General features: G+C 43.7%; 1 protein-coding gene across 2 annotated transcripts in view; it reads right to left on the bottom strand.

Annotated features, from left to right (window-relative positions):
• Window positions 1-1301: 1301 nt before the first annotated feature.
• The window catches only part of LOC111982841 (TNF receptor-associated factor 4), a 43207-nt gene continuing 18288 nt past the window's right edge, over window positions 1302-26220 (bottom strand). The window contains exons 2-7 of one of the 2 annotated variants that reach the window (XM_024014467.3): window positions 9964-10015; window positions 6307-6411; window positions 5901-6062; window positions 4008-4169; window positions 3122-3277; window positions 1302-2294 (exon numbers count right to left, since the gene is read on the bottom strand). In XM_024014467.3, coding sequence (XP_023870235.1) covers window positions 1662-2294; window positions 3122-3277; window positions 4008-4169; window positions 5901-6062; window positions 6307-6411; window positions 9964-10015 — 1270 coding nt within the window. In that variant the 3' untranslated portion in view covers window positions 1302-1661. Of the gene's footprint in view, window positions 2295-3121; window positions 3278-4007; window positions 4170-5900; window positions 6063-6306; window positions 6444-9963; window positions 10016-26220 lie in introns of both variants that reach the window. The other variant, XM_024014468.3, reaches the window with a different exon arrangement.

The raw sequence follows: 26220 nt of genomic DNA, 5'->3' as shown, positions 1-26220 counted from the left end.
ACCAGGAATTTTAATGTAGAATAAAAACGACAGAATGGGCTTCTGCATTTTTTACATCAGTATTATTCACATATGTCATGAATGTTTGATCAAGTCCTCTACTGCAGGTGTTACTGGCCTGATGGAGCKTCTGACTGGTGTATTGCACATGGCTGCTCCTCTTCAACCTCTCTTCGTGACCAGCTTATGTGCTGAGGTGAAGATGCACACTGGTGGCCATGGTAACCAGCAGCGCCACACCATTGAGATGCAGTCTGTCCTGAGGCACCCACACGTCATTCTCAGGTGGGAACCAAGGCATAAACCATATTTTAAACAGCCCCCATTTCCACCTGGGCTGACTTAAAAACAATGCACTTCAGTTCACAGACCTCCGTTAAGCTAATTCACTCCAATGTCTTTCTGTCTATGACATAATATCAACAAATGTTGCTCACATTTTGCAAATATAAAAAGAATTTGGTTCCATTTAACAGGTCCTCCACTGCAAAAAAGCTCCTCTTCGGGAGCAGTATCGGGGGAGAAGATTTCAAGAATACAGGTTACAGTACAAAAATGTGGTCCACGTTGACTCGCATTGAAACATGCATGTTTTTCTGTTGATGTCTTCGAGCTCATCTCTCCCCTACCTACGTGCCTACCTGCCTACCTACCAACTAAGACCCAGCCCTCATGGCTTTCCCTTCACACTTAAGTACACATGTACCATTTCGCCTCTTGAAAAGACTGAGTGGATTCGATTCAGTTCTACACATTCAAAGACCGTCATACATTAGCACCTTTGACCAACAACGCACAGGAACCCATCTACTGTATCTATCTTCTCAGGACCCCACAGGAGATGTCTTTCAGAGGCCTATAAATCTGCCTGTTACAAATGATTGTTGTTTTTTGTCTAAAGATCATGATCCTCTCATTCTAAGCATTATAGAATGTCCAAATGACGAACTGTAGACAGTGAGTGATGGAACAATGACAAGAAGAAACAAACTTAATTCACAGCTGTAATATTGTTTGCTGACAATAAGCTTAACAGCAATCTCAAATTCGCTAACCAAGAGCTTTGCATTTGTTAAGGTATCAGTGGGAGATATTGTTAGAGCATGTAAACAGAAGGCAGTTGGGTTTGAGTGTGTGATGAGCTCCTTCCAATAGCCTGAGGTTTGCTCTATTCTTTAGACCGCTCGTGATCAGATACGATGGTTCAAACCAGAGCCGAACACACAAGGCTTAAGGACGCTTTCCACCTCCAGAACATCGCTCTATCCATCCTTAATATTTACCTGTGCTGCAGAAAAACAACAAAATACAACTTAAAATAAACTCTAGGCACTGTTGATTTCCAAGGCTTTTTGTTGCAGATAGAGAAGAAAAATGATAGAAAACAAACACTTAAAAATAAGAATCAGAAAGTGATGGTTTCTGCAGACCAAACACTTAGAATTCTCCTCCATTTAAACATAGCGGGGTCCTCCAGTCTAGTCCTCCAACCCAACAGACTAGCAGCTCTAAGTCCTGCAGTGGAGTGGCTGTATGGATTTGGACAGTTAGTCAGTGTCTAGAGGATAAGTGTGGTGAAGTTCTCAAGGTAAGTGTCATATCAGTCTCAAGCCTGCCTTTCACCCTCCCTTCCCTTCCAATAAACCAAAACCAGCTCTCCCTCAGGCCATAATTTTCTGGGGGATCTCTATGGAAGCCTTGAGGAAAATGGAGTTGTCTCTGACATAGTTCCTCTTCTTGATCTCTTCGTGGGAGATGAACTTGGGGTAGCCGAAGCCCAGGGTGCTCTCGTCCAGCGAGTTGCGGGTGCTGCACGGCTTCTGGAAGTTCTTCCAGTTGGGGTCAGGGTTGAAGGTCTCTGTGATGTGTTGGGACTTGGACAGCGACGGGTCGCTCTGGTCCATGATGGAGAAGGTCACCTTGTAGGAGAAGGGCCACTCAAGCAGGTTGTCGTACTCCCCTGGCAGTACCCGGATGTAGATGGACAGGTGCGAGCCCTCCCCACTGCCATTACCATTGAGAAACGCAGACACCTGCAACTTGTAGCCATAGCGATGGGTATAGAAGGGCGGGCTGAAGAACTCATGGTTGTTCCGGAGCTTGGCCTCCTGGAGTTTCCGGGAGTAGTCGCTGAGCTTCCAGATGAGCACTCCATCGTTGCTGACTGACAGCTCCTCCATCTCCCTCCGCAGCTCCAGGATCTCCTGCCGCTGGCGCCCCACCAGGCTGCACATCATGGTCAGGTGGGACTTGGTCGTGTCCTCCAGGTGACGACCGATCGCTAGTTTTGGGCACTGCAAGGAGAGAGGAGAGACTGGTTAGGGAGAGGTCACTGTGTGTAGCAAGGAGGGTGAAACTCTATATAGTACAAACTCTGTATAGAAATGTGTTGTGTTTAATAATGTGGTACAGTATGCACATCACACTAGATTGTTTTGTCTGTTTGAGTTTCACATTCAAGCCTCCTACAGTAAGTGAATGTTTTCTGTCTGCTGATCAGCTGCCCTTTTGGGAGCCCTGCCATACACATTTGTGTTTGGTGTACTGAACATTTGCACTCTTGGTTGTACTCTCTCGCCTGATGCCTTTGTGGTCAGGGAGAGAGTCATTTATGCATTTGTCAGACCATGTGCATTGCTTTGCACTGAGCTTTCCAAACTCGCTCCCATTTCAAACTGAAGGACAGAAGCTGACAACACAGCATGAAGCCTGTTTTCTCTGACTCTGGGAGCTCTCCACATTTTCTCAGATTGACGTCAGTTTCAAAAATAGACTAAAATACGCTGTCAGAGCGGAGGAGAAGTGTGACTCTCATTAAAATAGAGCCTAGAGGCACGGACGGGCAGACAGTGATGTATGTTGGAGACAATCATCGCTTTGGACATAAGTTACTGGGTTTCAACGCCACCAGAGCATGAAGCATAATAATCCAAATATAATTTTGGAAAGATGCACAAAAAACAACCCGAGAGTGGAAAAATGATAAAACCTGACGTCAATAAAGCAGTGGGCAGTAATGAAACATCCAACTATGCCTCTTGCAAGAAGCTAGAATCAAAGTTCTTCTCTTTGAGGGTCTGAAGTAATAAAAAGCAGCTAGATCGCAGCAGATCAGTCTTACCCTGTGTTTGCAGCCAGCATCTTTGAAGGGGCAGAGGATGAGGGCACTGCCACAGTTCTCCTTCACATGATTGGCCAAGTCCTCCCGGGCAATGTTAGGGGTCCCACACTGGTTTGGGCACGCAACTGGAAACCGAGGGCAGTGGTACTGATGGTTCTGTAGGGCAGAAAAAAAAGATATATTTATTATTTAATTTATTACATTATGTACTTTACACAGCAGAATCACTGTGAGTGATTAAAAATGGTTGTGTATCATATTGAACAAATTACTGTCTATTAAAATGTATGAATGGGATAAACAAGTTGATTATGGAGCTGATGTCTGCATCATAAAGCATGTGCTCTGAGAGGGAGACATGATGAATAAACTGTGGGTATGAGAGAAGAGGAGAGTGGGAGTGGCTGGCCGGCCGCTGGGCCTGAGGACAGGATGTGTGCAGAGACAGGTGCTGCCGGGGGTGGGCGCAGCCAGCACAAACAGCAGCGGCACACACTGCGGGCTGGCACAGAAGTGAGCACCATGAAAGCCAGTGTTCATGCAGCCATGGGCCCAGTGCCATCCTGCTCTACAGAGACTGAGAACCCTCCTTCATCCACGACAGACTGCACTGWTCTTTCATCACACACAGTCAAATAGGGGAAGGACTCATAACAACCCTCCAGAATATACCTTCAAAACACTTCATTCTCACAGGTCTGAGTTTGGGCACTAATTTAAGTCTAGCCTTCCAATACAAATACTACATTAATGGGTACATTTTCTTTCCCATCAATCACGTGATGACAAATGTGATTGTAAAACAAGACACGCAGGAGAATGTAGGGAAGGAAGAAGTCCTAGAGCTTGTTCGGTCAGAGGAGGTGTGTTGGTGTTGTTGACTAACCTGGATGGTGTCGAAGACAAACTCCTTGCCACAGTACTTGCAGGGCTGCGTGCGTTTGGGACACTCAGCCAGACTGTGCTGGGACAGGAGCCGACGCATCATCCGCGCACCACACTTATTCTCACAGTACACACTCTCCTGGGGACAGATACCCTGGTGGTTCTGGGAGAAAAGACAGGACACACAAACAGGTCACAACACAGCAGTGATTTCACAACCCGCAAAACTACCAGCAAAACTACCAAGCTTTCAGCGCAGTTCATCATAATTGTGACTCGTTTCAAGAAGCTAGGTGTATGTCGCACGTCCCTACTTCACAAGAGAGGCATTTTAATGTATTTTGAAACATTTTATGAAAATGTGTTTTATTGGCAGAAATGCCTTCTGGAACATGTGAACTTTCATGTGCCTTAATAACAAACTTGTATGCCATCTGTAAATATGAATACAATTGTTAAATTACGAGCCTAGTTGGTTTAGCCACAGAAAAAGTCATGAACCTTCCTGCTAGCCATGATTAGCTGAGATAATGGATGGGCTGGACATGCCGAGAGATTAGTTTGTATTGGTGTGCCATGTAGCTTGCTTCTGTCTATAACATGAGCTGCTCAGTATGTGTAGATAATCCTTGATACTGTGGATTTTTTTAAATATATCATGGAGAACTGCAAAAGTGTTGCTACTGCTCTCAATATTGCTTCCCTGAATTTAACAGGAGCTATCGACAAAGATCAGTGGGAAGAAGTTGTGATGGACTACTTTCTGGAGGACGATCATGCCATGCTGACTCTCTCTGACGATGAGGAAATCCCTGATTTTGGTAAAACATTTTTCATTAAACCAGACATTACAGAGTCTTCTGATGACAGTGATGGAGAAGAAACGGTGATCAACAGTGTTCTTGTCACGGAAGAAATTGACCGAGTTTTGAAATCAGTGTAATGCCCGATGGAAGCAGAGTACTGTATGATTGCAAGCTAGCTAACATTGAACCTAGTTGGTTAGCTGTAGCTARCTGCAGATTCATACATGGTGGCCAGCTATGAGTGGGGCTAAGGCTTAAGAGGGTGTGAACGATGCTGAATGGGTGTAGACAAAAAAGAGCTCTCCAGTAGGTGTCCCAAAACATTCAAGGGCCATTTTCTATAAAAGTGGTGTTACAAGTTAATCAACTTTCAAAGCAGAATTACTTTCCCCTTGTTCCTCAACTGCAGTGTATGATATAACATTTACTAGTTCGCAGTGTCTACTTTTATACAATGTAAAAAACTAAAATTCAAATTTTGCTACATAAGACCGAATCGAGGTGGTGGGTCACAATTGGTCAGATAAAAAAAAGTAATTGGTATGCATCAATTTTATGATCCCATTGCCACTGAAAATGAACAAATAATTATCCTATAAAAAGCTTGAGCCATAGTGGAAAGGCCACATTGGGCCTGTATAAAACAGAAAGGCCACATTGGGCCTGATATTAAAACAGAAAGGCCACATTGGGCCTGTATAAAACAGAAAGGCCACATTGGGCCTGTATAAAACAGAAAGGCCACATTGGGCCTGTATAAACAGAGGAGGATCAGCCTGTAAACAGTAACAGAGGTGTTACTTAGAGGGAGAGAGGCTAACTTTAACCCTGAGGCACTACTTCTCCTGGACTGAGAGAAAAACACACGGTATGAAATGTGCACAGTTCTACCTCTCTCCCCTCACGCCAACACACATTCTTTCTGAATACACTGCCACCTTCGAAAGCGAGCGTAATTTACATACTGGGCATTCTGGTGTAGACACTACAAAGATTGCTATTCACCAGGTTGTTTATTTGTAAGTGCTACCCTGTAAAAATATACATTWAAAAAAAAAAGTAAGTCTCTGCTTATTGTTGTTGTTTACCTCATAGGCCTCCCCGGTGAACTCGCTGCCGCAGAACTCGCACTTGACCTTGCGCTTGGGGCAGTCGTGCTGCAGGTGGTCGGGCAGGTCACGGCGCGTCAGCTTGATGGAGCAGCGGTTCGGGCAGGGGATCACATTGAAGGCGCAGGTGGAGAAGTGGCCCTGAGGGTGATGGAGGGAGGGGGGAGAGAGGAATGTGTCAGCAGCCAGACACGCTGCATTTAGCATTTAGCCAGGCTTCAGCTAGCAGATAACACAACACACTGGAGGCAGGAGACACAGGGCTCTGGTCACAAAGGAGGTGGCTTAGACAGGAGGAACAAGGGAGAGGATGAGATACTGTAGAGAGATAGAAAGGTAAAACAAACAAAAAAAAGGTTAGAAAGCCAGGCAGGCAGCTACTGACCTGGAGCTGCATCATCTGTCCGGTCCAGCGACAGCCCTCCTCACTGTGGATGCAGCGGATGGGCAGAGCCAGGATCTGCTGCTCTAGCTCTGGGTCAGGGTAGATCTGTAGCCATGACACAACCATGAGGACATGATCTGCATGTGTGACCGAGTAAGACAAAGGGTGTTTCCAGCAGTCTAGTAATGATTATCATGTTGATGCCCAACTAAGTGTATTACTAATACAATGAAGCCTTGACAAAGAGGGTCAGAGTGACCAGCAGCCAAACAGCAGAAGAGGATGTTCAAAGTACTAGTCATGGACATGTGACATGAATGACGAATGAATCAGTCCCACAGGAATATTAGGAATAACAATTAAACTTCTGTGAACACAAGAATATATACTGCAATGTTTATGGAATTATAGTTCATGAAATGTTGAAAACATCAGAGAGAGAATTAGAGTGAGGGAGAGAGAGAACACCCCATAGTCACTGATCAAGAAGGATGAGGTCCTTCTCTATCCAATCAAGCCAAATCCGCTCCCTACAGGACAGTATCCTCTGGATTTACAGATTTAGGCCACACACAACCCATGTGAGGCAGCACTGCATGCATCTCCGTCCCTATGGTGCCCAGGCTGCCTTTGTCACATGAGGAGAAAAGGAACTTCCTCAAAATGTCAAAGCTGTCCCTAAAACAAATAACAGCTCAACTGTAGTCACACAAGAGGCGGTCTCTTTCTCTATAGGCTATGAATCAAAACATTGAGATACTATGGTTTTACCATAGCCTAAATATGATTTATACATAAATAAGTACACTGTAAATGTTTATGGTCTTGGTAGCCTATTAGAACTGTAAAAGGTAAATGTGCAGTGGAATTAAAAAGGGTCCAGTGAATAATACTATAACGACCCTGGGTTTATAAGCACGGAAATCGACTCTGCCGCACGAGCATGCTTTTGCGGCACAGTCGATAGCGCGCCGGACTTCGGGCTAGAAGGTTGAGGGTTCGAGACCTGCTCCCTTCTGTTTCATTACATTGGTGTCAGAAGTGATCGGACCTTGCATCCACGACAGTGCGTGTGCTTGGCCGGTGAGCGCGTTCCTGTAAGACGTAGAGCCGCAAAGTAGCGCGAGGACGCGCTCTTTGAAAGGAGGGAGTAGTGTAACGACCCTGGGTTTATAAGCGGGAAATCGACTCTYCCGCACYAGCATGCTTTTGCGGCACAGTCGATAGCGCGCCGGACCTCGGGCTAGAAGGTCGAGGGTTCGAGACCTGCTCCCTGCTGTTTCATTACAATACATTAGAACCAAAAGTAGATCTGAGGTAAAACTTTTCACTCTGACTTGGCAGCCTTTATTGGTCCATTAACTGTTATGTCATCGCAAATAAAAGCTGTGTGCTACAGTAGTTTAACTAGTGAGGATGAATTATATATTACATTAACCATGCTGTAATGAACACTGCCTTCAAATCCCCAAAATACATAGCAGAGAAGAGTCTTGCTATCTGAAAAGAGCACAGTACTATGGCAGATAATTGGTGTGTGTGTTGGTGTGTGAGCAGCCTGTGATGTGTGTGTTGTGTTTCAGGTTGGGTACTATGACAGCAACAAATAAAGAATAGGCTATCTGTGCAAATGGACCAATAAAGCAACTATTGTGCTACAGAACAGCACTGTCTCTTACAATCTACTGCAGCATGTACCGCAGCATAATAATGCATGGTGAGTGATTGAAGCAGATAACCGCAATACTATTTCCTACTGGAAATCACATGCGCTGAGCCAAGATGACAAAGAAACCAAATCCTCTAAAGTAAACCTTAACGTTCCCTCATTGTTCCTGCCTGGGAGTCTGCGGGGGACTGCAATAAAGACCTTTTAATAACATAGGCCCTGGCGGATCAGGGAACTAAAGCTCTTTGGAGTGCTAACTTCGACTCTGTCTGTCTGCGTTTTGGAAGAGTCAGTCAGCTGCAGTCTCAGCAGAACCCATCCCTTTACATTACTGACATTCTGCTTCCTCTCTGACAACAGGGACATATTTGAATGAGATGTTGCACTGCCTGGGTGAAATGAGAGCATTATTATAATTGAGCTATGTTCAGGGGAGGGCAAGGACAGGGAAATAGCGTAATGAGCTGTACCCAGGGAGCTGGACTTTGTCCCAAATGGCACCCTATTCCCTATATACTGCACTAGTTTTGATCAGGGCTCACAGGGTTCTGGTCAACAGAAGTGCACTATATAGGGAGTAGGGTGCCAATTGGGATGTATCCCTAGTCACCTGCAGGGGGTAATTTACAGGTGACTGGAAGGCTATGAAGGCATCAGTAAATAACAGATGTACAATGAGCACGTCCTCACTGTGGGGACCCATGTACTGCTTCTCGGTCGTGACTACAGTCTCCTTAAGTGCTTCACTAGCAGTCGCAGCTCAGCACCCACTGACCTCACACTCACCACCTCACTGGATTGCTGCCTCTGAACTCCTAACACACTTTAGCATGCTAATGTTCTAGTATAGAGCACGATGGGCCTACTGTATGAGCAATTATTGTATTCATGGGAAAACTAGCCAGTGAGACTGTACAGTAACTGAGATGATGAATTAGTGACCAATGGTGTTTTTATTGCTTTGTTAAGTGTTAAGCTTGGGGTCCTCTCATGCACAGAGCAGAATTAAGTCCTTATCCTTTCGCTACACACTGTGGCAAAATGGAGAAATCAAGTTGATAAGAGAGTGATTCTTTCATTATGAATAGAGACTGCCACCATCAGTACAATCTGATTAAATGCTTAAAAGAAAAGATGGAGTAAGAAGCCAAAAGTTGAATAAAAGAGATTTAGATGTGGTATTCTTTCAGTGGAACCCGGATGAAGAGGTTTAGGAGAGCTAATGTTTTAGTGATTTGAAGGTTTTTGCCTCCCTTTTCTAACAGATCAACCCAATACCCTGCTTTTCTCAAGCAATGCAATACTTAAAACATTTAAACACAACCTTTGACTTTGGCTGCTAGGCTGGAGAGTGTTTTTACCACTCCCCAGCCGCTCTCTGGTTGTGTAATAATGTCTGCTCATTTGTTTTTCATGGGTACTGTATTAAACTCTAAAACTTCCATGTCGACAGTAGTGTGCGAGAGTTTTGTGCATTGAGAAACGGACCGCCATCAACCCTGACATTCCAAGGGGAATGAGTAGCCTGTGGTCCTTCATTAGCACAATTAGTGGGCCTATACTAGGATGACTAGCTAGCTGCCTGAGCCCTCTGTCTGTCTGTTGGTCTAAGGGTCTGGGGAAAGGGACATGGTGACTCACGTGTCCATGCGGTGTCTCAAATGGGACCCTATTCCCTATATAGTCCACTACTTTTGGTCTAAATAGTGCACTATATAGGGAATATAGTACCATTTGGGTCCCTTCAGATTCACATTTAAAATAAGGCCTCATCTCAGCCTAACCAGGACATTCATAATCAGTGTGTTGTATGGGTAAGTTACTGGGTAGCCCAGAGACATCAGAAAGTGAGGGTGAATTATGTTGATTGGGGCATGGTTGTAGGCTTAACTATGGTTGTAGGCTAAAGTATTGCTTAACTGGAACACAGATCGTATTCAAACTTGAATACGCATGTGAGAAAGTGGGTAAGAGGGTTTTAACCGTACCTTGGCATAGTCCAGGGGCAGCTGGTCCTCTGGGCACTTGAAGACCCCCTCACTGTAAGACACAAGAAGGAAAAGACACGTTAGTTGCCTTCAAAAGGATCACCACCCCCATCTCTGCTCTCACACACCCATCCCAACCACACTGCACTGTACAATAAAGGCAGATGAGTTTCTGAGCCACTGGCTTTTATGTAGTTGCCCTTTCATCTTCCCTCCCTCTAGGGATTTATTTCCACAAATTCAGTTGTATTACTGGAGAGGAAAAGAGAACACATTAGAACCTGAACTGTCTATCCATAATACATTAAGGGCTTCTCTTGCTCGCCCCCGCCCCTCTCATGTCAAAGGTGTTCATTTTTACCCCTATTTTTMAAGGCAGGGGGATGACAAACTGAGCGAGTGTGAAGCGGCTGAAGAGGGCGGTAAAGCCTGGTCTTTGTACACTCACTGGTTTGCCAGTGAGGCTGGTGGCTTGTCTGGGCGACTAGCTGCTGCCTCTCTTTGTTCCTCCCTTCCTCCCTCCCTCCAGCGGCAATAAAACCCAAAATAAGATCTCTGGGTTTATCACACAGGCAGTGCCACAAAAAAAAACTCATTCCCTGCCCTGATTTAGAGGCCTTTTACCAAGGGGCCAGATGAGATGGGTGGCGGTGGCCCTCAGGTAACAACGCAGCACGTCCCCAGTCCTGATGTCACCATGAAATATTCACTCTGGTAAATAACGGAGATGACGTCACTGTAGTACTATAGGCAGTCAGGCAGGCAGTGGGCTCACTGCGTGCTGAGCCCATAGATCTACTGTACAGCAAAGCCAGTCAATCAGTGACACAAAGAGCAACTTTAAAAGGCCATCAGTGGCTGATCCCCTGAGATGCATTAGGGCTCGAACATACCAATAGCGTTTGCCTGCCGAGAGTACTCGCAAACTGACTGCAAACTGATTTTACATGTAGAATCGCGTGACAATGTCGCCAGTCAGATGTCAACAGCAGCCTGAACGATCGATAGACGAACYGGAAATCCACATTCGGTGCGATGTGTGCACCCTTTAAAGAGATGTGTCGGTAGTGTAGCGGTGGGCTGCTTGGCTGCAGGCCCCCTGCTGAGCCATAGGGGTGTCTGGGATCAAGAGGGTCAGTCAGTCAGTGACACGAGGATGTACATCCCTTTCCCTGTGGCCCAGTGCACATACATGAGATCGCAATGTCATTATCATAGGCCGCAGCAAGACAGACATCTTGTTGCAACAATGGCCATATTGATAGAGGTACTGTAACACGAATGGTGAAATGCTCCTTTGCTTTGCATACATTTTCATTTCCCACGGGTGTGAGAGAGACTAAAATAACCTCAGTGTTTTGGGTTAAAGCAACAAGGCCCTGAAGCTCCATCTGTCCTACTACCATGTACGAGGTAAACAACAGAAAGACATCTTTTAATTAACAAACTTCTCCTGACCTCTCCATTCTCTAAAGTAAATTAATAGATTCATGGGAAAACAAACAGCCCGAAGGGGGCAGGGAGGGCAGTGGTCTCTGCTCCCAGGGTCCTACAATGGGTTCTTCCCAAATTGCACCCTATCCCCTATGTAGTGCACTACTTTTGCACTATTTAGGGAATAGGTTGCCATTTGGGATGCATTCAATGTGCCTATTGACCAGGGCCCTTGTTACCCTGTAGTCTAGTTGGCCTCAATGTCACCTGACAGAGCCTGAGGCCAATGGGAGTGGACCAGAGACCCAGGGCCATGTGATGTTGGGACACATGATCAATGATCACCCTGCACTTTGCCCTGGCTGGAATGCCTGGCCTGTCTCCCCAGCTGCTGTGGAATCAGCTGCACACAGAACAACAGACCAGAGGGATGACGGGGAGATAGAGGTGAGGGAGGTGAGTTTAATGCATTACGAGACAGCAGTAATTCCAGTCCATTAGGGTCACTCTGTCAGCAGGGAGCCGGAGAGCAATTAATAAACAACAATGCGGCTTTAAAAAAAACATTATTGATCACCAGGGGAGAGAGCCCAGTCAGCAGAACATCTCCTATGTACTGTGAAATCCTTTACTCATCTCCGTCATTCGAGCCTCATCTATTTGATGTTGATGATAAGTTTTAGAGCCACAGGGTCAGACTGCATGACGCAGAGCTGTGGGCTACATCCCAAACAACACCCTACATACTGCACTATTTTTTACCAGGGCCCACAAAAGTAGTGCACTGTATAGGGAATAGGCGGCCATTTGGGACGTGGGGATGTGTAGTAACTGTTTCCCCGTATAGAGGAAGGAAATAGGAACAGYGAGAAAGGTGCTCCTTGCTGGACTAGACAGGGGAGATGTAAGCAGTGCAGGAAAGCAGGGTATACAGCTAAAGGACCTACCCAGCCGCCTCCTCTGCTCTACCTGACACAGAGGCAGACAGGCGAAAAGAGCATCGTCACAGGCTGTCAGGATGATTCCCTCCCTGCTTCGCAGAGAAAGACCTGCAGCCACACATTCATCTGCTTGGCCCGCTGTTCATAATGTTACCCGACTCTCCAGCCAGCTTGTTTGTGGAGCTCACTGCCGCTTTGTAAATGCACATTAGCAGAGAGAGGTGGGGGCATTGGAATAATAATAGCTTCTATACAAGTCTTCCCCTTCTCTTGACAAACCATTTCTATGACTACTTGAAGGCCTCCTTGCAGTGGAGTAAGATTGCACTAATTACCGTTCAATGCCCTTGACTACTTCAATGCCCACCTCCAATCACTCAGCACTGTGTGGCTGTTAGAGGATTAACAATATTGTAACACTGAAAAAAGAGAAAAGTCCTTTGCATACATACAGTACAGCCCGGTCACCCGCAGGGTCCTTGCACCCTGTCCACTTGACTCACAAACCAACAACACTACTGATACCAACAGCTTCACTACAACTAGGACACAGTTTCATGGGTGAAAAATATTTTTCCTTACTAGGATACACAGGGCAGAGATAACAGTGCCTGTCTTGTACAAGTCAATGATTATACAGGGTGAGAGGCTGATTAACAACAAACTAACCAATCACTCATGTTGGGAAAGTACTGCAGACAGAACAGCTCAGTAACCACATACATGGAACTCTATTCCACATCAAGTAACTCATGCAAGCAGTAAAATTACAATTCAAAAAATAGATACAAATACACCTTATGGAGCAGCGGGGACTGTGAAGCCGCACAAACACAGGCACACACACACGATATAATACACCACTTTACACACTTGTACACATGGATTTTGTGTTGTAGATACAGTGGGGCAAAAAAGTATTTAGTCAGCCACCAATTGTGCAAGTTCTCCCACTTAAAAAGATGAGGCCTGTAATTATCATCATAACCCTAACCCACTTCAACTATGACAGACAAAATGAGAGAAAAAAAATCCAGAAAATCACATTGTAGGATTTTTAATGAATTTATTTGCAAATTATGGTGGAAAATAAGTATTTGGTCAATAACAAAAGTTTCTCAATACTTTGTTATATACCCTTTGTTGGCAATGACAGAGGTCAAACAATTTCTGTAAGTCTTCACAAGGTTTTCACACACTTGCTGGTATTTTGGCCCATTCCTCCATGCAGATATACTCTAGAGCAGTGATGTTTTGGGGCTGTTGCTGGGCAACACGGACTTTCAACTCCCTCCAAAGATTTTCTATGGGGTTGAGATCTGGAGACTGGCTAGGCCACTCCAGGACCTTGAAATGCTTCTTACGAAGCCACTCCTTCGTTGCCCGGGCGGTGTGTTTGGGATCATTGTCATGCTGAAAGACCCAGCCACYTTTCATCTTCAATGCCCTTGCTGATGGAAGGAGTTTTTCACTCAAAATCTCACGATACATGGCCCCATTCATTCTTTACTTTACACGGATCAGTCGTACTGGTCCCTTTGCAGAAAAACAACCCCAAAGCGTGATGTTTCCACCCCCATGCTTCACAGTAGGTATGGRGTTCTTTGGATGCAACTCAGCATTCTTTGTCCTCCAAACACGACGAGTTGAGTTTTTACCAAAAAGTTCTATTTTGGTTTCATCTGACCATATGACATTCTCCCAATCTTCTTCTGGATCATCCAAATGCTCTCTAGCAAACTTCAGACGGGCCTGGACATGTACTGGCTTAAGCAGGGGGACACGTCTGGCACTGCAGGATTTGAGTCCCTGGCGGCGTAGTGTGTTACTGATGGTAGGCTTTGTTACTTTGGTCCCAGCTCTCTGCAGGTCATTCACTAGGTCCCCCCGTGTGGTTCTGGGATTTTTGCTCACCGTTCTTGTGATCATTTTGACCCCACGGGGTGAGATCTTGCGTGGAGCCCCAGATCGAGGGAGATTATCAGTGGTCTTTTATGTCTTCCATTTCCTAATAATTGCTCCCACAGTTGATTTCTTCAAACCAAGCTGCTTACCTATTGCAGATTCAGTCTTCCCAGCCTGGTGCAGGTCTACAATTTTGTTTCTGGTGTCCTTCTGGTGACAGCTATTTGGTCTTGGCTATAGTGGAGTTTGGAGTGTGACTGTTTGAGGTTGTGGACAGGTATCTTTTATACTGATAATAAGTTCAAACAGGTGCCATTAATACAGGTAACMAGTGGAGGACAGAGGAGCCTCTTAAAGAAGAAGTTACAGGTCTGTGAGAGCCAGAAATCTTGCTTGTTTGTAGGGGACCAAATACTTATTTTCCACCATAATTTGCAAATAAAGTCATTAAAAATCCTACAATGTGATTTTCTGGAATTTATTTTCTCATTTTGTCTGTCATAGTTGAAGTGTACCTATGATGAAAATTACAGGCCTCTCTCATCTTTTTAAGTGGGAGAACTTGCACAATTGGTGGCTGACTAAATACTTTTTTGCCCCACTGTATGTGGTAGTGGAGTAGGAGCCTGAGGGCACACACTTAGTGTTGTAATGCTTTTAGAATTGTATAACTGCCTTCATTTTGCTGGACCCCATAATAAATACAAATAGCGTGTTTAATATAATCAGCACATTAAAATGTCAATGGGTTCCCATCCTTCCCCTGTCTCTCATACTGTGAGAGTAGCCTAGGCTTCACAGCTGTTGTGCTGCAGCACAGGGAGGCCAACATCAGATCCAGCAGGCCCCTGGACCAAAACAGCAGAAGGCCAGATGAGTATGCCCCACAGCTAATTACATGTTCAAAATCACCCCACTTATCTGGTTAGACAACAGCCTTCTCCCCAGCTCTAATTAGGGGCATTTCCCAATTCCCATCCATGAGTGAAAGTCCCCCCCCAGCATCACCCTAGTATTTCCCTGGACCATCCCCCACTCCTCAGACCCTAATTGCACCCCCTCTCTTGCCCTCAAAACCTCTTGTAGGCCCTGAGAGCAGATTAAACAGCCATCCATTGAGCCCAGTGATAGTGATGAGGACTGAAGGTCACCCTCCATATGCCTCCTGATAGGCAGACGGCCACTGAGAAAAACAAGACAAAGCCCCCAGGTTTGGTTGGCCTGCAGAAGACTGCAAACGGCCTGTCAGGGACAGTACAGTACAGCCATCACACACAGAGAAAGAGGAGATGGCTCCTGATGGCTGCTACCTCACCGACTGAGGCCTAAGAATGACCCTGAAGCCTGATCTCTTGACTACCAGGGAGACCCCTGACCCTATGTTTACAATAAGAGAGGGCATGGCTGTGGAGAGCTAAACAAACGCCTCAGAGTTTGAGAGTTCTGGAAAGCAGGACGTCTACGACACATTAACGTCCAAAAGAGTTTTACTATTACCGTGAGAGGTTGTATGCATCCCAAATGGTACATTATTAACTAAATAGTGCACTACTTTTGACCAGGACCCATAGGTCATTTGGGACTCAGAAGAGGTCTTTTCAAACTCGGAGATCTCAAGAAAATTTACTGGGTCTTCTGGCTAGTAACTGTATCAGGCCTGGCTTGCTGGTCTTCCCTGGAAGCTTACTCTGAGGTTTTATGTTCATCTTCATGCCAAATCATTTTCTTTTCAAGTAAAGAAGTAGATTAACTATGCTACACAAARAAGATCTTAAAATGCCATCAGTTCCCTTTATTCAGGCTTCCTGGTTTTCAGTCTCCCAGCTGATCCCAATTCCATGCTTCTGCTGCCAGAATGTTGGGAGAAAACAGGAATCTTGTTTCATCTCAGCAGGAGTTCCCTTAATCTCCCAAATCCAACAGTTTTTTGTATGTGTATATGAATGTGTATATGTGTATGTGTGTGTTACAACTCACATCAAATTATCAGCCTGTAGTTTCCAACAGTAATGAGATTGTCATTATAACTGCCCTTTATAAGCCCGTTGACAGACTAGCCTCCTGTCCAGGAGGTGTACTTGTACATCAAGCTGCCTCACGCTACAGAAACACAACCCTAAAGGCCATTCTGTCTTGGACAATATAATATATACACAATAAACCTATCCTATGCAATGCTGAAGGGGAGAACATTTTAACACTTGCCAGTTAAATGAAATGACCGGTCGTCAACTACATGTTCTGTTGTTTATACGATGCCCAGTAGTAGCATTTAGAGATAATTAAAGGACTCTCATGCAAAGAAAAAGAGCCTCCAACACATTTTACTAAATATAATATATTTTTATTTATAGAAGAGGCAAATGAGATTAGAGAAGTGATCCGAAGTACAGTCCATATCCACATGAGTGAAGAGGTTTGTAGGACAGTGGAGGGAGAGATGGAGGGAGAGTCATTAGGCAGTGACCGGGTGAAGGAATGCCCTCTAGCCAAAGAAGAGTCAGAATGTGCTTCCCAAATGGCACCCTATATTCCCTATAGTGCACTATTTTTGGCTAGTCATTCCCGTTAGTGTCCTATTGTTGGCTAGAGGCCTATAAACCCTGGTCAAAATAAAGTGCACGATATAGGGCAAAGGGTGCAATTTGTTTTGACGCAATCAGAGGGATCTCCTGGATGAGGAAGGAGGTGGGGGACACGGGGTGAAGCAGGTGTTTCGGTCTATGGAACCCGATACGATGGGAGGGTAATGTTCCCTGCTCCCGCTAAATGCTGACTCAGTTTACAGCCTGGACAAAGGCAGGGGTTGCATCCCAAATGGCTGCCTATTCCCTATATAGTGCACTACTTTTGACCTGGACCCATATGGGAATAGGGTGCCACTTGGGACACAGCGAGGCTCACATCAGCCGTCTTCTTTGTCCCTGGGAGGAGAAGGAACTACCTCCACTTTCTCTATGCATGAATGACATCACCGGTTAACTCCTCACTACCTGACTGGTTCAGAGAAMTCCGGAGTTTAGTTTACTGTAGCATGACGACTTGTGGGAAATTTCACACTGCTGAAAATGAATCAGAGAGGAGTTAAACAGAGTTCAATTGGATTATGTTGTGCAGAAACCAATGACCTTTGATAGGCCAATCATATCCTTAGGGTTTTGGGGATAAATCCAAACACACAGTAGGCTACAGTACTTCACGTGCAGCAAGGAAGCATGTTTGAATCAACATGCTGCAAAGTTTATTTTGGTTTCATTTAGTTGAGTACATACATCTGGTTATGTTTGGACTTTCTTTAATCAGGGTTTGATTGACTGATGCATAGAGGACATGCTTGTACAGCAAATGTAATTTGTAAAATCATATCTGACTCACATCATTGGTGTTTGCAATGTCCATGTCCAGTCAGTGACAGCTTAATGTGAACTGACCATGTCTGTATATCTGAAGGTCACGGACATCAACAAGAGTTGGTTCAGCCTTAATAGGTATTAGGCCTAGTTCCTCAAGATCCAGTTTGGATCCACACACTACGTTTTCTGTATCTACTCTAAAAACAGACAGACACTCTTAAGACATTTTCATGAGTCTTTCTACTGTTGTTCTTAGCAACAATAGCACAAATGATGCAAGTGGAGGAAAGCCGACTAGGCCTCATACTACAACGACAAATGTGTGGGTAGTTGTCTGGTAACGTTTCCATGGCTCTCTTGCTCCTCCTGCTCTCCCTTCAACATAATGTATGTGTCCCAAATGACACCCTATTCCCAACTGGCACCCTATTCCCTACATAGTGCACAGAGCTCTATGGGCCCTGTGCACTATAAAGGAGATTGGTTGTGTCACAAATGGCACCCTCTCTCCTCACTAGGATGAAAGACGTTGACTAAGGTAGAAGAAACCCATAGGGAAAACGACTGATTAAATAGCCTACAGACAGACATAGCATTCAGACAGTGAGCATCCCCACCCAAGAGATGAGCTAGGCCTATACCAAGGCAGTTCTTTATTCCACACAAGGTGGATGTGTCTCAGAAATATACAATACTTTGATTCATAAACAGTATTGGTAAGGATACAATGTTGTGTTTAATGAAAGCTTCCCATTTCAGACACAGCGAGGCTTACCTCAGCCCGCTTCTTTGTCCCTGGGAGAAGAAACTACCTCCACTTTCTCTATGCATGTGTGTCAGTGATGTCGGTGATGTTATTCATGCATAGAGAAAGTGGAGGTAGTTTCTTCTCCCAGGGACAAAGAAGCGGGCTGAGGTAAGCCTCGCTGTGTCTGAAATGGCACCCTATTCCCATATAGAGCGTTACAGGCCCTGGTCAAAAGTATACCACTATATATGGGAAATGGTGCCATTTCAGACGCAGGTATTGATCATGGGACAGCTCTGTAGAAAAATGCACAAAGATGGAAGTTGTTAAGATGCAAGTGACGGCACGAGTTCACGCTGCTTACGTAACGACATTCATTTTTCTTTGCAGTTCTCCAAACACTCAGTGTGCTGACATTTGTGAGCACAAGTCATCTGTCAGCTAATTCACACAGTCCTGGCACGTTCAAAGGTTAGCAAAATATCAATTTGTTTTTCAAATGCCATCTTTGTTTAGCAGCACTAACGCAGGCAGTTGTTCGAGGGTAATACTGTGTTAAGGTATATTTTTCAAGGGTTTAAGAATTGCAATATTGTCATAATCAAGCTTTTGGATCCTGCTGTGAATTGCATGCATGGCAGCAGCTCTTTTCCCCGAGTAGAGCTTAGGGGAACAAGCTAGCACTTCAAAACTGAAAACAAAAATGGGCAAAGCTATGTTCGCTGACATCCTTGTAAGAAAAGGAACAGACGGCTAGTTCTTTGACTTTTATGATATCAGAAGTCTGTTCTGAGCCACAGGCAGTTCCCCGAGAATACATAATGGAATAGGATCTGCACACTGTTCAGAGGGGGATTTGAGGTGGCTGATCGGTTTGAATCCAGGAGCGTCTGCTCTACACCGTTAGGATACACTGTGACTCATAGTGGCACAGCTCTGATGCAAGTCGACTGTGTTCCGGCGTAACAGAAAACACTGACTCCCAAAAGCATCCGGCCACCTGCCAGAGCACAGATCAGAGGGGGAACGGAAGGAGGGAGGGCGAGAGGGAGGGAGTGATGCAGCCATCTGCAAATTGGGCTCAAGTCTCTGAGACGCCATAATCCATGGTTAAGTCTGAGAGGGGAGACGAAGTTTACACTCCCTCACAGTCCCTGTTGCCATCTCCTTCCATCAATGTGACTGCGCTATAGACATGGGGTCTTCATCAGGGGAACCAGGGCCTCAGAATCTTCACGTAGCCACAACTGCCAACCCAGCACTTCTCAGCAGACCTCGCTATACGAAACCCTTTCTTGTCGACTTTGTATTTTTGTAATAGTCAATCGTTTGAAAATACTGTCAACTGATTTGTTTGATGGTTTCCTTGAACTGGCTAACCTTGACTCGGGATCTATAGCTCAGCTGGCAGGGTTATGTGCTTCATTGGGTTTGTAATGAATCGTCTTCCAATGGGAAGGACTGCATACAAGGCTGGATTTAACTGTACTGTTTAGCCTACATGTACATGGATGGTACTTGAATTAGATAAATAAATTAGCAAATGTAATGTATTCAGGGCTCTAAATAAAAAAAAGTAATTGCTACCAACTTAACAATGTTAGGAGCACCACATGAAATTTAGGAGCAACAGAAAAACATATTTTTTTACATTGATTGAGATACAGGATATATTGGGCCTGTATGAATTCTAGCTACTTTTGAAGCACATGTTGTGCCCTAGAAACTAATATGTAACACCGCAAACACAGTTTATTATAAAAGCTAAAATGTTGATACAAATACCTGTCATTGAAATTACAAAGTCATTTGTGGAATATTAGATTTCTACATTGTGTAAAAGCACTATTTTCCTATTGAGATGCATTACATTGAAAATTGTACACTGTCTCTTTAAAAACGTCAGGTTTTTGATGATGACATGCAAGAGAACTTTCATTAATTTATTGCCATGATCAAAGATGATGGATATACTGACAAGATACATGTCTCTCCGCCCTAACAATGGGAGTCGTTGTCCACAAAGCGGCATGGCGGTCTGTCTAGCTCCTGCCTATCCTTTCTTTTGATTGGTGGATACATCTCATTATTGTAATACTTTTTTGAATATTCGATGAGGGTTTTTGACGTGAACCACCTGTATTCAATGGAGAGATGCTATGCTACTAGCCTCATGCCATGAATTTGCATAGCCATCTCGTAGTACTGAGCGGTTAGTGCGTATTGAGGTCGGTTCAATTATTTAAAAAATAATCATGGGAACACAGAATAAAACAATGAATAAAAGTCCCATGATGGTAGTGACTGCCCATTACTGCTTATCACTTAACATAACTTTAATAAAATATTTCAGTTGTGTATATTACATTTGTTTTATTTGATGACTTTATTATTTCATTTCAAGTCATCATCTCATCTCTGTAGAGCTGCTGCCTATGCTGTCTGACAAAATCACTATTTTAGTAGTTCTTCAAAGTAAATATGGCATACTTTTATGACTGCTGAATACCAACTATCAATCACTTAGATCATGTATTTTCTGGTAGAGATACCACACAAACTAATAGCTGCTCTCTATATCCCCTCATGATCGTGCATTGTTCTGTGTCTTCTGTAGCAGATGTAAAAGAGACCTGATAAGTAGATGCGCAATTGATTATGGTCATTGTYGTTAATTACCACGTTCTATGCGCTAAACTATGTAGAATATTGGCCTGCTGGAAACTACAACTCCCCACTACATTGCACAGTTCAGGCTGGATCTGATATATCTCTAGAGATGAGCTCAAAGAAAAAAAACGAACGAAATGAAATTCTAATAATTGAACCGACGTCGGTCAACAAAAAATAACCTAAATTAAATCGCTCAGCACTACCATCTTGAGACAACTCTGATATAAAGTGTTTTTTCTCAAAGATGCCGGGATGTCACGTGTCCTACCGTACTTATATCAGTACACTCGTAACAACTTAAGCATTACGAAACTTCTATTAGATCAAATAAACCTCACGWAGCAAAACACTTGCTTGGTGTGCAAAACAATGAAAATAAACAGCACATGTTGGCGGTAGACCGATTTTTTGCTGAGTTGGGCCTCTTTCTTCCTCCACTTTTCTGCTATGATCATAGAGCTTGCCAGTTTGTAGTCGTAAAACCCGGAAATGAGTTACCTCTGGATCGTTCAGCCATCCCTATGGAAAAAATGGATAGGGAAAGAATAGGGTTTTGGAATAAATGTCAAAAATAAGGTCTGAGGTCAACACAGACTTAGGAGATATTATATGTTCTATGAGATAATATCAGTCAGGTAACATGACCTTTATGAATTATGAAGCCTTTGTGTTTTATATGGTTTTTTTTATTACATAAATTCTTCAAAATAAGTGACATTAGCTGATGAAGAATATCTCATAGAACAAAACGTATAAGATCTCCCAAGCCTGTGTTTACCACAGACCTCATCTTCGGCGTCTATCCAAAAACTCCAGTCATTTTCCCCATAGGCTTTGTCCAACGAACCATGGCAGAGTTGGTGCCAACAAAAAGACACCATTACTATTTCGCTCTATTGAATTCCTGAAGAAGCAATCCCTTTTCCTTTCTTTCTGGGGCCCCAAATGTTTGGATATAGTGGTAAAGTTACGAGATAGTTAGCCAGCCAATGCGGTAACATGACTGAACAAAGTGTAAACAAATGGTTAATGACACACAAGTAGTTGTAGGATGACCCACGACATGGTTTATGAATGTAAAGTTTTGTCCCAGCGATCCGCTATAGCAGGGTTTCCCAAACTCGGTCCTGGGGCCCTCCCCCTGGGTGCACATTTTGGTCACAGATAGAACAATGAGACAGATATTTCACTGGATGTATAAATGTGAAGCATCTCGTTGGCATGTCCACTCACTACCAAATAATAGCCTACTAGCGGGCAGTGGGAGAAAATGGAACGAGATGGATTTTGGCAGACATTCTGCAAATTTTGTCATTGATTAAACATTTGATCTCAATACAGTTTTTGGTTCCCAAAACTAAAAATATGTTGTGAACAGAGTGGACTAAGTTTTGTAGACTTTACCCTCCGCAAAAGCTTTTTTTTTTTTTTAAATAACGCTGTTTAGGAGCGCAATGGCGAATTTAGTTATTGCACATGCACACAACAGAGTAGGCATTTCCTAACGGAAATATGCAGATGTATACCAGAACGCGCCAATAGGATATTGCTAACGTGTGCTTGGCTCTTCCCACCTCCTTGCTTGTTCTGACCACTATGACTAATTTGTTCCCATTGGAAACGTCAAGCTGTGGTCTATCTTGGTTTATCTTTGTTTTGTTTTTGCCCTAGCACTACACACCTGATTCATAACCAACTCATCTGAATCAGCTATGTAAAAACATGCACCCAGGGGGGTCCCCAGGAACGAGTTTGGGAAACCCTGCACTATAGGAAGATAAACATTTTGTGCCGGTAATATGGGTCAGATCTTTTGACATGGTTGGGTTAGAAGCATGCTGTTTTCTCTGTAGTAAGGGTGCAACCATGACGCTAACGAATCTGCACTCGCTTGTTTCTCTAGGGCACTCAAACAATGGTGCAGCAAAGCCTTATCATTAGGGGGTCGACCGATTAATCGGAGTGGCCGATTAATCGGGGCCGATTTCAAGTTTTCATAACAGTCGGAAATCGGTATTTTTGGGCGCCGATTTGCCGTTTTTTAAATATWTTTTTTTTTACACCTTTATTTAATCTTTATTTAACTAGGCAAGTCAGTTAAGAACACATTCTTATTTTCAATGACGGCCTAGGAACGTTCTGCCTCGTTCTGCAGAACGACAGATTTTTAACCTTGTCGGCTCGGGGGATCCAATCTTGCAACCTTACAGTTAACTAGTCCAATGCTCTAACACCTGATTACAGTGCACTCCACGAGGAGCCTGCCTGTTACGCGAATGCAGTAAGCTAAAGTAAATTGCTAGCTAGCATTAAACTTATCTTATAAAAAACAATCAATCAATGACTGTCATRGCTCCAATGTGTACTTAACCATAAACATCAATGCCTTTCTTAAAATCAATACACAAGTATATATTTTTAAACTTGCATATTTAGCTAAAAGAAATCCAGGTTAGCAGGCAATATTAACTAGGTGAAATTGTGTCATTTATCTTGCGTTCATTGCACGCAGAGTCAGGGTATATYCAACAGTTTGGGCCGCCTGGCTCTTTGCGAACTAATTTGCCCGAATTTTACGTAATTATGACATAACATTGAAGGTTGTGCAATGTAACAGGAATATTTAGACCCATGGATGCCACCCGTTAGATAAAATACGGAACGGAATAAACGTTTTGTTTTCGAGGTGATAGTTTCCGGATTAGTCAAAGGTATATGGTTTAGAGAGAAATAGTCGACGCGTTATAATTCCTGTAATAACTTGCGGCTGAACTTGAAAGGGGTTCCTTCGTTATTTTACCGTTCATGTCTTCCATAGAGAATGTCTTGATCTACTTCAAATAAGGTCTGTGTTTCAAGCAGGCTTAAACCGCCTCGACGTTTTGATACCCGTGTAAATCTCACTAGGATAAGGTAACGTTTGTCAACATATTTTCATAAATCCACTCTACAAAAAAAATGATCTTCGCTTATATTTAGCCATTATTGATCAGAGTTACCTTGTCCTATGTATATCTACACAGTTATAAAATTGGCAAGGTGGTGTAAGCCTACACGAAACACAGACCTTATTTTAAGTGAATCTAAAAATATCCTATGGAATAAATGAAGGAACCGCTTTTCAGATTTTGCTAGAAGGTGTCATGGGAATTATGACTCGCACTTTGGTCGTCAATTCTTACCATGCCCATTATTAAAATAGGATTTCCTGCATATAGAAATGACAGTTTTTGTTTTCAACATTCATCACAGGTAACTTAAACTATTTTTATTCAAACAGTTGAGAGTATTTGTCTCCTAAGCAGACTCTTCAGTATCATTGTCACTTCAGAGCTGTGTGTGTGTCACGTTCCTGACCTGTTTTCTGTTGTTTTTGTATGTGTTAGTCGGTCAGGGCGTGAGTGTGGGTGGGCATTCTATGTTATGTGTTTCTATGTTGGTTAATGGGTGACCTGATATGGTTCTCAATTAGAGGCAGGTGGTTTTCATCTCCTCTGATTGAGAACCATATTAAGGTAGGTGGTTTCACATTGTTTGTTGTGGGTGGTTGTCTCCTGTGTCTGTGTTTGTCGCGCCACACGGGACTGTTTCGGTTTGTTTGTAGTCTGTACCTGTTCGTGCGTTCTTCGTGTATATGTAAGTTCTAAAGTCCAGGTCGGTCTATATCGTTTATTTGTTTTGTTGTTTTGTATTAGTCAAGTGTAATTTCGTGTTTCGTCGGTTTCATTTAAATAAATTACTATGTCCTATCACAACGCTGCGCTTTGGTCCAATCTCTCACCACAAGACGACCGTTACAGTGTGTSTGTGTATTTATGTATTATATTAAGTTAAAATAAGTGTTCATTGTTCATTCAGTATTGTTGCAATTGTCATTATTACAAAAAGTGTGTGTGTGATATATATATATATTAAAAAATATATATTTATTTAAATAAATAAATATATATATATATATATATATATATTAAAAAATATATATTTAAATAAATCGTCCGATTAATCAGTATCAGCTTTTTTTGTCCTCCAATAATCGGTATCGGCGTTGAAAAATCATAAAATCCGTCGACCTCTACTTATCATTGCAACAATTACTATCTGAGAAATGTTTTTCATAGTCTCACAGTTGTCCCAAAATATAACTCCTGGTCGCACAGGAAAATATTTGGTCGGATATGCGGCCAAATTGGTCAAACTTTAGAGCCTTGAATGCCTTCCCAGATCATTTCCCCACCCGAATTCTTCCCAGGATTATATGCTGCCTGCATGCAAGAGGTACAAGGAAATCAATTCAATTTCATTAACTCCTGCTGATCTGGGTCCAGGGTGGGGGTTGAGATGGAGAACAGTCCCATCAATCCTACTGAGAGCTAGCTGTGCTCTGGCTGCACACCACGCATGACTGCAGCCGCCCTCATACTCAACACACTCACAGCATAGACAAAGTATACACAGCCAAGAAACCCCTTAGAGACACACACTGTACACACACCACCATGCAGGACCAGCAGTATCACTGCTCTGAGCAGTTCAGTTGAGTCAATGAGAACCCATCTAAGAATGGGGGCTTGATGAGGGCATACAAATTAGAGGCTTGTCTTTGATCTTTAGTTTGAGATGCATCCCAAATGGCACCCTATTCCCAATATAGTACACTACATTTGACCAGAGCCCTATGGGCCCTATATAGGGAATAGGGTAACATTTGAGATGCACCCAGGGTGTAGAGGTAGTGGAGTGGGGTGGGCTGAGCTTCTCACAGGGCTTGGCTACCACCAGGGGCCAATGAAGGTCCTGGGTTTGGCATGGCACACATGTGAGAAGGAGCCACTAGCCTCTGAAGAAGTGCTAAGAGCTCCTATCAAGGTATTAGAGGTGTGAAACACCACACTCTAGTCAGTACTGTCTGTTCCTGCTCTCTTTACTACCCTCACAACTCTGGTAAACCAGGGCACTAGAAGAAAGAGTGGAATCTTCAGTTTACACATATTGGACTCAAATTAGGGTACACGCACAGTAAATTAATTTCCTCACACATGCAAATTTGAGCCGTTTTGATGACAGATCTAATTGTAGCTTTGCTTCAGGGGGCAGATGTCTGCTGTGGGGGTGATCTGCAATGAGCGAGGCCTGCTGTTGTGGTGCCGCCACAGTAATCCTGAAGAATGCTAACCAACGCTGGGCAGAGGGGCTCAGAGACTGG

Source organism: Salvelinus sp. IW2-2015, linkage group LG22, assembly GCF_002910315.2.
Source record: "Salvelinus sp. IW2-2015 linkage group LG22, ASM291031v2, whole genome shotgun sequence".
NCBI lineage: Eukaryota > Metazoa > Chordata > Actinopteri > Salmoniformes > Salmonidae > Salvelinus > Salvelinus sp. IW2-2015.
Note: the sequence above shows the minus strand (reverse complement) of the source record. Positions and strands in the feature narration are given on the sequence as shown.